Source organism: Rhinopithecus roxellana, chromosome 17 (assembly GCF_007565055.1).
Source record: "Rhinopithecus roxellana isolate Shanxi Qingling chromosome 17, ASM756505v1, whole genome shotgun sequence".
Lineage (NCBI taxonomy): Eukaryota > Metazoa > Chordata > Mammalia > Primates > Cercopithecidae > Rhinopithecus > Rhinopithecus roxellana.
This window is the reverse complement of record NC_044565.1, coordinates 110,777,931-110,790,675: the sequence shown is the minus strand read 5'-3', so window position 1 is coordinate 110,790,675 and position 12,745 is coordinate 110,777,931. Positions and strand designations below refer to the sequence as shown.

Here is a 12,745-nt window from a genome sequence, read left to right as displayed (position 1 = left end):
TGGGACCCGCTCTTGGAAACGTCAGACTTGATCTAGAGTTCTAGTTTATTCGTTTGCTGACAGCCCTCCTGAAAGGCGTGTGGGGCTAGCATGGCAGGAGTGAGGTGCCAGGCAAGTAACATTTAGTGGAGGAGGATGGGAGAAGGGAGTTATGGTGGTGAGAAATCCCTGATGGCTGTGAGCCCCTCTGGAGCTGAACCTGTCGGTTGGATGAGGGACAGGGAGAGGAGTGGGCAAGGAAAACTGTGCCCAATTTATCTTTGTGTGTGTGGCCCTGGCTATAGCAGGGATGGTTTTCAAAAGCATTTTCCCAGTAGGTCTTTTTCATTGAAAAATGTTCTGAGATTGACAAGTAGGATGGGGAGGACAGGGCTGGTTAATCCTGTGGCATAGATGTGATCCCTTCTCATAACAGAAAGAACATCTTTAGCAATCTGTCCTGTGGAATAGGAAAGCCATGTAATCAGGATTAGCTGTGAGCTCATACCTCTATAATAAATGAATTCTCTGTGGGTGAGAATTCATGTAACATTTTTAATTAAGCTAACTGCTGGGGAATGGGAAGGACCCCTTAGTAAGTGACGCTAATGAATGGATGATGCCCTTCCCTGCCCCTCCCAGGAAAATGAGACTCAGCCATTAATTGGTGTAATTAGCACTGGAAGTTAAAAGATTTCCTCCTTTTTTTTTCTTTTTCTTTTATTTCTTTTTTTCCTCCTTTCTTTAGCTTTAGAGTGCCTGGGCTGTTTGGTTTCGATTGCTTGCTCACCCTTCTTTCCTCTATGAAAGTTCAGGTTGCTCTGGCGGCTTGCCTGAACCCCCTTTTCAGATGGTAATTGGGAGCCTGAATCCTGCCCTCAGGACTGCACCGTCTGGTCCACGGTGAAGCTGGAGTCAGAAGTTACTCTCTGCCTCTTTCAAAAGGAGTTTGGTTTTTGGTTCGAATTGGTTCGAATGTGTTTTTAGGAAGTTCTATGGTAAGCTTGAATTTATACTTGACAGAGGGCTCTTATCTTTTTTAAAAGAAGGCAGCCCAAAACAGAGCAGAAGGATATAATAAGGTGTGTGTTTTTATGGAAATAATTGAATGAAAATTTTATTTCCTACTATACCTCTTGATCAGGAAAAAAAGGGAGAGGAGAAAAGGAAAGGTCTTCCTAAGCAAAAACACAGTGAATGGGAATATAATTAATAAAAATTGAAGACAATGTCGCCCCAAGGGTTTCTCCAAGGAGGCTGATCTCCCTGACAGAAACGGCGGCATCCTCTTTTTGCTGCTTCTGTGTGATGGGGGAGAGTGTGTAGGCGAACCCCAGGGACTCGAAGCTCTGAGAAGCCTCTGGCTTGAGCTCCTGGAGAAGGGTGAAAAGATGCTTTATGATTCACGGAGAAGCCAGTTCCTGGTGTCGGGGATGCAGCTCTGAGGGGCTTCTGATGCCAGGTTGGTTTAAAGTTCAAAATCCAAAACAAGCTTCTTTGAGAAGTTCCCCACTCGTAGGTTTCAGAGCGAATTCTTCCAGTGGCATTCTATTAAAATTCAAGGACATGGGTCTCATGAAGCATTAATGTGTCCTTTACATATTATACAGAAGGAATTGGCTCTAACATGATTTATGTCTTCCAATCTTGTTCTAATTATATATCCCATTAAATATAGTAATAGGAAAGTCTGGGTCATATTTTTGTTTCCCTAACAGTGAGTGCTACTTTTTAATTAGTAGGACTTCACTTGCATCTGTGTCTGATGGAAGCATCAGCTGATGGGGTTGCCAAGTCATAACTGAGAAGTCCTTTCCACCTTAAGCCGGTGGCAAAGCTTGGCTGCACAATACAGTTGCCTGGGGAGCTTCAAAAAATCCCAATGTCCAGGCCACACTCCCAAACCAGTTAAAACTGAATCTAATGGATGGGACTCAGGCGTCCGTATTTCTTTTAAAGCTCCTCAGGGGATGCCACTGTGAAAGGTTGAGAGCCATTAATGTAAGCGGAGTTAAACGAAACTCTGTAGCGCTGGTGGACCTCCTACATGATAGCACTGTTAGAAAAAAACATTGCCTGCCCAGAACCCCTTCCGCGTCTTCCTAGGGCTCCCACGGTCCCAGTGGGGCCGAAGGCTCAGGGTCCTTTCTGCCTGCCTTCCAGTGGTGTGCAGGGTTTAACAACCCACCACGGTCTCTTTCAGCCTACCAAGTGGCCATCGCCGAGCATGGAGTTGGGAGACGTGCACGGCCAGCTCCAGACACCAGTGCCTCCTTCCAGCTTCACAGTTCCTCACCCCTCCTTTGTGTCCACCCCTGAGTAACTCATTCTCCCTTAGGTGCTGTTCCAAGTTTTGAGTAATCTAGAAAAACAGTTTTCTGCTTGTGTGATATGCTGGCTTGTCCTGCTCAGGTAACATAACATGTCTTCCCAGTTAGAGTGTAGATTACCCCTGGAAAACACCACGGAAATGTGCCCGAGGCTGGAGATGTTTAGGCAATTGGCATTCTGGGTTATACTTCACCCTGTGAAGCTAAGGTGAGTTGTCCTGGATATGGCACATGAGGTTTCTGAGCCTGCAGGGTGGAATGCCAGGCTGTGAGTCAGGACACACTCACCAAGGTAACAAGGGAGCTTCGTGGGAGGCAGCCTGCTAGCCTTTGTGGGTCGATCACCTCCACCTCATCGCTTCTGTTTCCACCACATTACAAAGCACATTTACACGCCTTTTCCTTCCTTCCTTCTTTCCTTCCTTCCTTCCTTCCTTCCTCCTTCCTCCCTTCCCTTTCTTTCTATTCCTTCTCTCTCTCCTTCCTCCCTCCCTCCTTTTTCTTTTCTTTCTTTCTTTCTCTCTCCTTCCTTCCTTCTTCCTTTCTTTCTTTCTTTTTTCTTCTTTCTTTCTTTCTTTTTCTCTCTCTCCTTTTCGTTCATTCTTTCTTTCTCTTTCTCTTTCTCTCTCCTTCCTTCCTCCCTCCCTCCCTCCCTTCCCCTTTCTTTCCTTCCTTCCTTCCTTCCTTCCTTCCTTCCTTCCTTCCTTCCTTCCTTCCTTCCTTCCTTCCTTCCTTCCTCTCTTTCTATCTTTCTATCTTTCTATCTTTTTTCATGGAATCTTGCTCTGTTGCCCAGGCTGGAGTGCAGTGGTACAATCTCAGCTCACCACAACCTCTGCCTCCCGGGTTGAAGCAATTCTCCTGCCTCAGCCTCCCAAGTAGCTGGGATTACAGGTGCCCGCCACCACACCCGGCTAATTTTTTGTATTTTTAGTAGAGATGAGGTTTCGCCTTGTCAGGCTGGTTTCAAACTCCTGACCTCAGGTGATCCACCTGCCTTGGCCTCCCAAAGTTCTGGGATTCCAGGTGTGAGCCACCGCGTCTGGCTTCATATAACTTTTCTCACTGAATTGCTGCAGTTTACCTAGGAAGACCGAGCAAATACTATCTTCCAGCTGCAGGTGAAGAATCCTGCCTAAGCTAAGAGAGATCAAGTGGAGTGACTCATCCAAGTTTGAGCAACTTGCCCAAGCTCGTAGGTGATGGAGCCAGGACTTGAAGCCAGAGCTTCTGACTCCATCCTTACACATATATGGCTCCTGACACACAGTCTTGGTCTACTGGTCACCTCCACCCAGGCGTGGGGCCAGTCAACTTAGGGAGGGGAGGAAGTGAAATAAAAAATAACCCTGCTTTGCAGTCTTTTGAATTGTTAGGTTGTTGCAAAAGTAATTGCGGTTTTTGCCATTAAAAGCCTAATAATTCTTTGCCAGTCCTGCTTTGGAAAGCTGTTTTCTGAAATGAATCATGGGTTTTGTGGTCTAATAAAGAACACGTTCCAAGTTGGTCAATATTAAGTTGGGGATGTAATATGAATGGCTTGTGCCATACGAATGGCTGACGAGCTGTGATTCTACAGAGTCAGAAACAACCTCTGTTGAGATTGCATTGAATCCAGAAGACACCTGGGACTCTAAGACATGGCTGCAGAAATATGGCTTGAAGGCCCAGAAGCTATCCTTGTATGACGTCCTTGCCGACTGCTCTTTCCGCCATGCCGATGGGATTGTGGATATAAAAGCCAAACCGGAGGATGAGTCCGTGCAGACCAGTGCGGTAGGTGAAGTGCACTCCTGGGAGGGGCTGTGGCCTCCCCTCAAGCCCTGGGTGCGTGAGGCCTCCCTCAGGTCAGAAGGTGGGCCAAGGGGCAGCAGGGAGAGAAACCAGCTTGAGTTTCTGTGAAGAAGGGGATTCCTCTGCTTCCCTCCTCACCCTTCTCCAAAGGGCATCTCTGGGAGTGGAGATCAAGGCTGGGAATGAGTTCTAGACATCAGTGAGTTGTAGATAAGCCAGGGGCTGGGCTTGGAGAAATCAGGCATTATGAGTCTCAGAATTATTCAACATTATGCAAATAGAGAAGCCCTTTGTTCCCCCATATCGAATGGAAAAGAGAAATTGCTGGTGAGTACGCCCAGTGCAGCAGGAGTTTCTGTGGTCTTCTTGTGTTTCCCCTCATTATTCCAGTGACTGTCAGCCAGCATACAGTGCAATCTCAGCAAATACAGAATCAGATTCTCCAAAGGGCTATAGCCATGAAAAACTTTGAAAGCTGCAGTTCCACTGTGGGTTTTGTAGGAATACAACTTCTCCTAGTGCCCGACTCTAGCTCCCAGTGAAGGACAGTGCTGGACAGCAGTGCTGCCTAAACTCCAGCATCATGCATATAAGTCAGTAGGTCCAAAATGGGGCTCAAGAATTTGCATCCATAACAATCCCCAGGAGATGCTAGCGCTGCTGGTTCAGGGGCCACACCTTGAAAAGCAGAGAGATGTAGAACAGGAGCCAGAAGATGAGGTATCAAAGGTTTAGAAGCGTGGAAAGACTACGAAGTGTCCCAATAGGAAATAGAAATGAGGATAAAATGAACATGGCAGATTTGCAAAACCAGAGGAAGGCTCTTTCAGGAGGTGGCAAAGTCCCAGGTACACACTGTGAAGTGAACCTAAAATGCAAGCCCAGGGCAGACAGGCAGGTGACTGGTGGGTGACCGCAGCCCAGAGGAGACACCTGGGAAAGAAAATCAAGGTCCCCCTCAAATACAGTGTCACCTCATGTATTCTCGAAGGCTCCGATTCAATGTCAAGGTCATTACTGAGATGTTGGAACTCCAGTGGAGGTGGAACTCCAGTCCTGTTGCCACTTGTTACTAGGCTGGCCAGCCACATGCCCTCCATGGAAAGGGCACTGTCCTTCTGGGCTGTGGGAGCCACACCATGTTGTGTTCTTGCCCCCTCGCTGCTGTGCATTTATGACAAACTGCACGGAGGAAAATACAAAAACTGAATTAGAAAAATGCGGAATTGACGCAAGACTTGTTCCCTGGCTTACCCTAGGATGCAGGGTAATTGCTACAGTGCAGGGAAAATCTCATTTGTGGGTTTCCTCCCCCAGCACAGTTTTCTGGTTCTGTAGACATTATTCAGTAATGTTGAGCAAATCATACATAACTAAATTTTCATTTAAAAAATAGGCCAGGCGCGGTGGCTTACGTCTATAATCCCAGCACTTTGGGAGGCTAACGCGGGCAGATCACGTGAGGTCAGGAGTTTGTGACCAGCCTGGCCAACATGGTGAAACCCTGTCTCTACTAAAAATACAAAAATTAGCCACGCATGGTGGCACGTGCCTGTAATCCCAGCTACTTGGGAGGCTGAGGCAGAACCCGAGAGGCGGAGGTTGCAGTGAGCCAAGATGGCCCCATTGCACTCCTGCCTGGGCAGCAGAGGGAGACTTTGTCTCAAAATAAAATAAAATAAATACATTAGACCCTGGATATTTCAAAATATTAATCCCCATCAGTTTGAACATAGCTTACTGCAAACTGATGACTGCAGTATATTCAAGCTAGCTCTAATACTGATCACCTCCTAACTCTTGTCAATTTTAAATGAAATTTTACAGGACCACTTTGAATGATTTGGCTTACAAGAGGGAATTTTACCTCATTTTGTTTTGTGCTAGTCAAGTATATTATGGTAAAGATTGAGAATTATCAATCTACCTTTTTTTTTTATACAAATACTGATGAGAAACGAACAGTTTTATTTGTAGTCTTTGGGACTACATACTGAAACTGGATTCACACCTAAAATTGTGATGTGTATAAAGTAGGCAGAAAATAAGGCTGTGAAACAGGTAAATTATTTAGGGTTCCCCCAGACTCCCACTGGGCAAGACCCCCTAAATATTTAACAATAAAAACTAGTTTGTAGGAACAGACCCAAGAAACTCATTAACACAGACATGAATGGCTGAAAAGGCCTTGTTATGTAGCAGTTCAAAGACATGAACGACTGGGAGGAGGAGACAAGCAAGCATTTCTAATAAGGGAATTTCAGCCCTAGCCTGAGAACTTGATATTTCAGGCATCCCTGAAACCACACTGCATGCTTGGTTGCTTGAGCTTGTGCACAAAACCAGGCCTGATGTTCAAAGACCCATTCTTGTCTCTTCGTCTATTTTTCAAACAATATTTATGGAGCCCCTGCTATGTACCAGTCCACGTGATGTGGCGGAAGGCACACTGGATATGGAAGGAGAAGTTCTAGGTGTCAGTGCTGCTTCTACTAGTTAGTGACGATGAGATGTTGAACAAATCATGTGACTTCTTTGAGCTTCGCGCTTCCTATTCGTGAAATGGGTGAAGTGCAAATTTACAAATGGATGTCTGAGCACAGCGCCTGGCACATAGGAGATGCCTCCTAGGTGTTGCTTTTCCTTGTTTCTGTACTACAAACAGTGCGAATCAGAACTGAGCGTTTGTGGAGTGCTTTTGTGCTTCATGTACAAGGTAAACATTTGTGCTCTCATTTTACACAGGAGAGAACAGTCGCGGGAGCCGTGAGAGGTAACTCGCTTGAGATTGATCTTGTGGCAGACGAAGGCAGGGTCTGAGCTCGGGTCCCCGGGCTTTCACACTGCACTTTTCCCATTCTGACACGCTGCTGCCTGACGCAGAACCTGTCTCTCTGTGGTGTATGGTCTGGTGGTTTTCCATCTGGCTGTGCGTGAGGCACGCTCGGGAAATGCCCTGTGATGGGAATGTGGTGAGCACGAGAGACAGGACACCTTTTCCTTTCCATCCTTGCAGGGCAGCAGAGCTGTGGTCCCACCCCCGCCTGCCTTGGGAGCATAGGACGGATCTCATCATGCCCTTCAACCTCTTTCTGCCTTTTCTGGCTTATCTCCATGCAGTTAACTGTACTGGCAGAAACTGGAGGAAAACAGCCACAGTGCAATGCCTGGTTTCACTGTAAATTCCTGCCTGCTAATGTCAGTGGATATTTTGTGCTGCCCAGCAGTTCACTCAGTCCACTTGTTCTCACCAGTCACCACTGGACTCAGGAATTCTCATTGCCATGGGGCTCTGAACATCCCTTTTCTGACCCTACTCCACCCCTCTCTGACTCCTAAAATCCCTCCACCGCACCCTCTGGGCACATCATCAGCAAACCTCTGATCGCCTCCAGGCCTCTGAAACTTTCCCACTGGATGCTTATCAGGGCTTCTCCCTGAGAAGCCTTCCCTGCAGCCCTCTGGAGTAGGGGCTGGTTTCTCTCCTGTTCCCTTTGGAGTGTGGCCCCGGGGTGGGTGGTGGCCTCCTTGCTCCTCTTTTCTGGTTCTTGACCTACTCTCTCCTTCCCACATCATCGGACTGTGTCACTGAAGACATCTCTTGTAGCTGTCACTTACTGAGCTCACCCTCGTCAGTCCTCAAGATTACGGGGCTTCTGTCTTGCTTTCATTGGCTCCAACACCTGCTTTAGTTCATAGTGACTTCAGTCCTGTATGGAGGACCTTTCCAATACCCCAACCTCTCATTTCTTTGACCTTCTCTTCCCCAGTGACTTCCTCCCCAACTCCATCTCTACCACTCCTGCCTTAGGCATTGTCATTATAAATAACTGTGTAGTAGTAATAACCCACATCTTCAGTTCCAAATGACCCCCTGTCTGACCAGACATCTGTAGGTTGTTTATTCTCTTGCACTATTCCCACCCATCTGTCTAGTCCCACCCATCTGTGTATTCCCACCCATCTGTCTCCTCCACCAGGATATACAAGTTACTGTTTCTACCACCTCCTCTCTGTCCTCTCTATCTTCCCATGCATCCTCAACCAATTTCCCCTTAAACTATTGCATTCATCTGGCAAAACCCCAGATTTAACCCTGGCTAAATCCAACTTTCCGCCTTTTCTGGCTTATCTCCGTGCAGTTAACTGTACTGGTAGAAACTGGAGAAAAACAGCCATGATGCAATGCCTGGTTTCACTGTAAATTCACGCCCACTATTGTCAGTGGATCCTTTGTGCTGCGCAGCAGTCCACTCAGTCCCTCGCTGGCTGCCCTCTCCTGAAACACCCAGCACCTTCTGCTCCACACTCACTACACTCACTCTCTGCAGGTGAGCCTGCTTCCCATGCCGTGAACATCAACGGGAATGTCACGAGCTTCTGCCTCCATATCTCAGCCCCCAGTGTCTGCCATCTACCTTTATTTCTCCCAGGCCGAATTGTCCTTGTCCTGTCTAAGGCTACTCCCTGCACGGGTACATGACTCTCTCTCCACTCATTTTATTCATTCTCCCTTTCTGCATCACAGCCTCCTGTCGCCCCCGTTTCCAGATCATTCGCATCAGCACGCACACATTCTGCCATTTCTCCCGTCTTAAAAAGTTTTCTGATCCCATGTGTACCTCTGGCTGTGCCTCATGCCTCTGCTTCTTTTAGAATTCAGTTCCTCAGTCGAGTTGCGTACATTTCCTTCCTCTGCTTCTTCAATTCTCCTCCCGTGCTCCTGGGACCTGCTTCCATCAGGCAGAACCCGCACCCCCCACCCGCCCGCCAACTTCCATCTCGCCACCAAAACCCATGGTTTGCAGAGATCCCTGAATGGCTAAATCCAGGGGTCCATTCTCAGTCTCTTTCTTACTTGACCTGTTAGTAAGTTGATCTAGTTGGTCACTTCCTTGAATTTTTTTTTTTTTTTTTTTTAATTTTAGAATATACACTGCTGGTTATCCTCCCACCTCGCTGGCTGTTCCTTTCTCAGTCTTCTTTGTGACTTCTCCATGTCCTTAACCTGTCGATGCCAGAGGACGTTGAGGTGCAGTGCTCTGATCGCTTCTCTGTCTACACTCATTTCCCAGGTGGTCTCCAGTCCCATGGCTTTTAATCCCCTGTGCATGTGGGCTGGCGACTTCAAAATGTACCCCTCCAGTCCTGTGGCCTTCCCTGATCTCCCGACTACTGCCGTGCTGCTTGGATATCTAATAGGCACCTCGAACCTGAGACATCAGGCGCTAAATCTTGGTCTTTCCCGTTCAGAGCTGCTCTTCCACAACCTTCCTCCTATCAATTGATTGCAACTCCACCCTTTCAGGTCCCGGCCTGAAAACCTCAGGGTGGTGCCTGACTCCTCTCTTTTCTCGCATACAGACGTCTGATCTCTCCGTGAACGCTGTCAGTTCTGTTTTCAGAACCTGCCTGTCATTCAGGATCTGACCACTTCTTATCACGACCTTGGCTGCCCAGGGCCATGCAGCTCCGTGACCTTCTGGCTCTTTGCTTTTGCCCTTGGTCCTTGGCCGTCCAGTCTGCTTTCCAGGGTAACCGCTGTAAAGCTGTGAAGCCATAAATCAGACATGTCGCTGCTCTCATGAAAGCCCTGGGAGGAGTCCTTTTTCACTCAGAGCAAAAGCCAGCTCATTTCCGACAGCTGTCAGGCTTTCCAGGACCTGCTCCTGGCCCTCCTCTTTATGTGTCCCGGCTTCTCTCACTCTCTCTTCCCTCTGTCCCTTTCCTTTGGCAATATTGGCCTTCCTAAAATTCGACAGGCATGCCGGGCGGATTCCCAGCTCGGGCCTGTGCTCTTGCTGTGTCCTCTGACCTGCTCCCGGCCTCCCCATGACCACACTCTGTTCCTCCAGGCCTTCTCTCCTGGTTCACTGTCTCTGGGAGGCTTTCCCTGCAAGGTTCTAACTTTTTCTGTCTCTCCCCCCTTTCTCTGCTCTCTGCTCTTCCTCCTTGCCTTACTCCACGTGTCATCCTCTGACCTGGTGTGGCGTCATTTGCTTATTACTGGGCTCCCCTCCTGCACTGTGAGCTCCGAGAAGGCAGGGGTTTGGTCATTATGTGTGTTTGTATTCCTGGTGTCTAGAAGGTCTCCCAGCGGAGGAGCGCTGGGTGAGCGCCCGTGGGCCGAGTGATAGAGGCCGACTGAGGAGGGCCCGCTCCATCTGTCCCGGTGGAGGGCACTAGATATGCAGTGGGGTTCTTGGTGGGAAAAGAGGATTCATGAGAGTCTCAGTCCCGCTTCCTCCAGAACGGTCTCCCTGGCCGTCTAGTCCACTGTGAGCTCTGTCGCTCTCTCTTCTTTACCAGGACTTGTTAGGTCCTTACTGTCTCAACCCAGTGCTAGGGACTGAGTATCTAATTCTCTGCATTGCTATCTCTCTTTCTTTCTCTGCACGTGTGTGTGTGTGTGTGTGTGTGTGTTGTGTGTGTGTCGGTGGGGGATGTCTCTATGCTGGAATCGTTAGCTTTTCTGGGGCACATGTGTGATCTCATGTATCTTTCTTGCCCATGTTCATGACACCTAGTGCAGGGCTCCATAGGAAGCGGGCAGCGGAACATATTTAGTTGAACTAACAAAGGAATGACTGACGGTAGAGTGAGTGCTAAGAGCCATTTGAATACGACAGAGCTGGAGGTGCCATCTGGAGGCTCTTCTCTTTGGATAGTTTCTGAGTGGCCTCTGTCCTTTGTCCTCTCAGGAGACCAACAAGAAGACAGTCCATGCAAAATATTGCAGCAGGTTTGTGCATGCTCCCTGGAAGGATGGGAGCTTGGTCCACGTGAACATTACCAAAGAGAAGTGCAGGTGGTACAGTGAGAGAATCCACACAGCCCTGGCCCGGATCCGAAGGAGGTTGGTGTTATTTGCAGGAAGATACAAGTGGTCTCCTCGCTCTGGAAATTCTCATCTGCTTGATCTTTTTTCCTCCCTTTTATTTTTAGTTGACACAAAATGATTGTACCTATTTATGTGATACAGAGTGATATTTAGGTGTGTGTACACAATGTACAAAGATAAATCAGAGTAACTCACATGTCCATCACCTCAAACATACATCATTTCTGTATGTTGTGAACATTCAAAATTCTCTCATTTAGGTTTTTAAAAAAATATGCACTAAATTGTAGCTGACCATATTGATCCTCCAGAGCTGCAGAATACCAGAGCTTGTTCCTCCTATCGAGCTAAACTTTGGTATTCGCTAACCAACCTCACCATCCTCTCTCTCTACCTTTCCCAGCCTCTAATACAGTTCTACTCACTACCTCCATACGCTCAGATACTTTTAGCTCCCACATATGAATGAGAACATGTGGCATTTATCTTTCTGTGCCTGACTTAATTTGCTTAACATAGTGTCCTGTAGGCTCATCCGTGCTGCTGCGAGTGACAGAATTTTATTCTTCGGTATGGTTTAGTAGTACTCCATGGTGTATATACACCAGTAAAAGCTCAACTGAGAGAAAGTGCCAACAAACATTGTTAAGGTTGCCATCTGATGGTTTGCTGATAGCCTTGTTCAAAAAAAAGGGGGGTTGTTTGGATTCAGATCCCAGCTGCCTTGATGCCAGTGCAGTTTATTGAAAACAGCAAGCCAACGTGTAGCTATCACACTGGTCACACATTGCTGTAGGAGGCTGAGGAATGCTTCTGTATCATACTCACTATTCTTTTCTAGGCCACACGTGTATTGTCCACTGTGTTATACCCTTCCTCTGTACTCTTTAGCTGCCTCTCACAGATTTTGATATATTGTATTTCATTTTCAATCACCAGAATATTTTCTAATTTTCTTCATCATTTCTTCTTTGACTAAAGGGTTATTTAGAAATGTATTGTTTAGGTTGGGTGCAGTGACTCACGCCTGTAATCCCAGCACTTTGGAAGGCCGAGGGGCCTGGATCAGGAGGTCAGGAGTTCGAGACCAGCCTGGCCAACATAGTGAAACCCCGTCTCTACTAAAAATACAAAAAATTAGCTAGGCATGGTGGTGAGCACCTGTAATCCCAGCTACTTGGGAGGCTGAGGCAGGAGAATCGCTTGAACCCAGGAGGTGGAGCTTGCAGATCACACTACTGCATTCCGGCCTGGGTGACAGTGCGAGTCTCTGTCACAAAAAATAAATAAATAAAAAGAAATGTATTGTTTACTTCCTAAATATTTGTGGATTTTCCTGATAGCTTTTGTTACTGATTTCTGTTTTAATTTCACTGTGAACAGAGAAATAGTGTGTGATTCAATTCTTATAAATTTATTGGGACCTGTTTTGTAGTACAGATTTTGGGAAAAAACATGGTTTTGTTGGGTGGAGTATACTACAGGTGTCAATTAGCTCAAGTTGGCTCATGGTGTCGTTCGAGTCTTTCATATTATTACTGATTTTCTCTAGTTGTTCCATAAATTACTAAGAAAAGAGTGTTGAAATCTCCAACTATAATCTTCAATTCTCATTTCAGTTCTTTTTTTTCTCCATGTATTTTGAGGCTCTGTTAATAGTTGTATGTACATTTAAGATTGTTATGTTCTCTTGATGAACCAATTGCTTTGTAATTAGGAAATGCCCTTTTTATATCTCTGGTAATATTCCTTGTTCTGAAATTTACTTTAATAGCAGTTTAACCCACCCTACTTTTTTTTT

The 12,745-nt window shown here is 46.9% G+C and overlaps 1 protein-coding gene across 1 annotated transcript in view; it reads left to right on the top strand.

Moving 5' to 3' along the window:
- Positions 1–12,745, top strand: part of VWA3B (von Willebrand factor A domain containing 3B) — a 220,478-nt gene that overhangs the window by 97,167 nt on the left and 110,566 nt on the right. The window contains exons 9-10 of the mRNA XM_010362112.2: positions 3,889–4,085; positions 10,805–10,959. Of these exons, the coding sequence (XP_010360414.2) occupies positions 3,889–4,085; positions 10,805–10,959 (352 nt within the window). The remainder of the gene's footprint in view (positions 1–3,888; positions 4,086–10,804; positions 10,960–12,745) is intronic.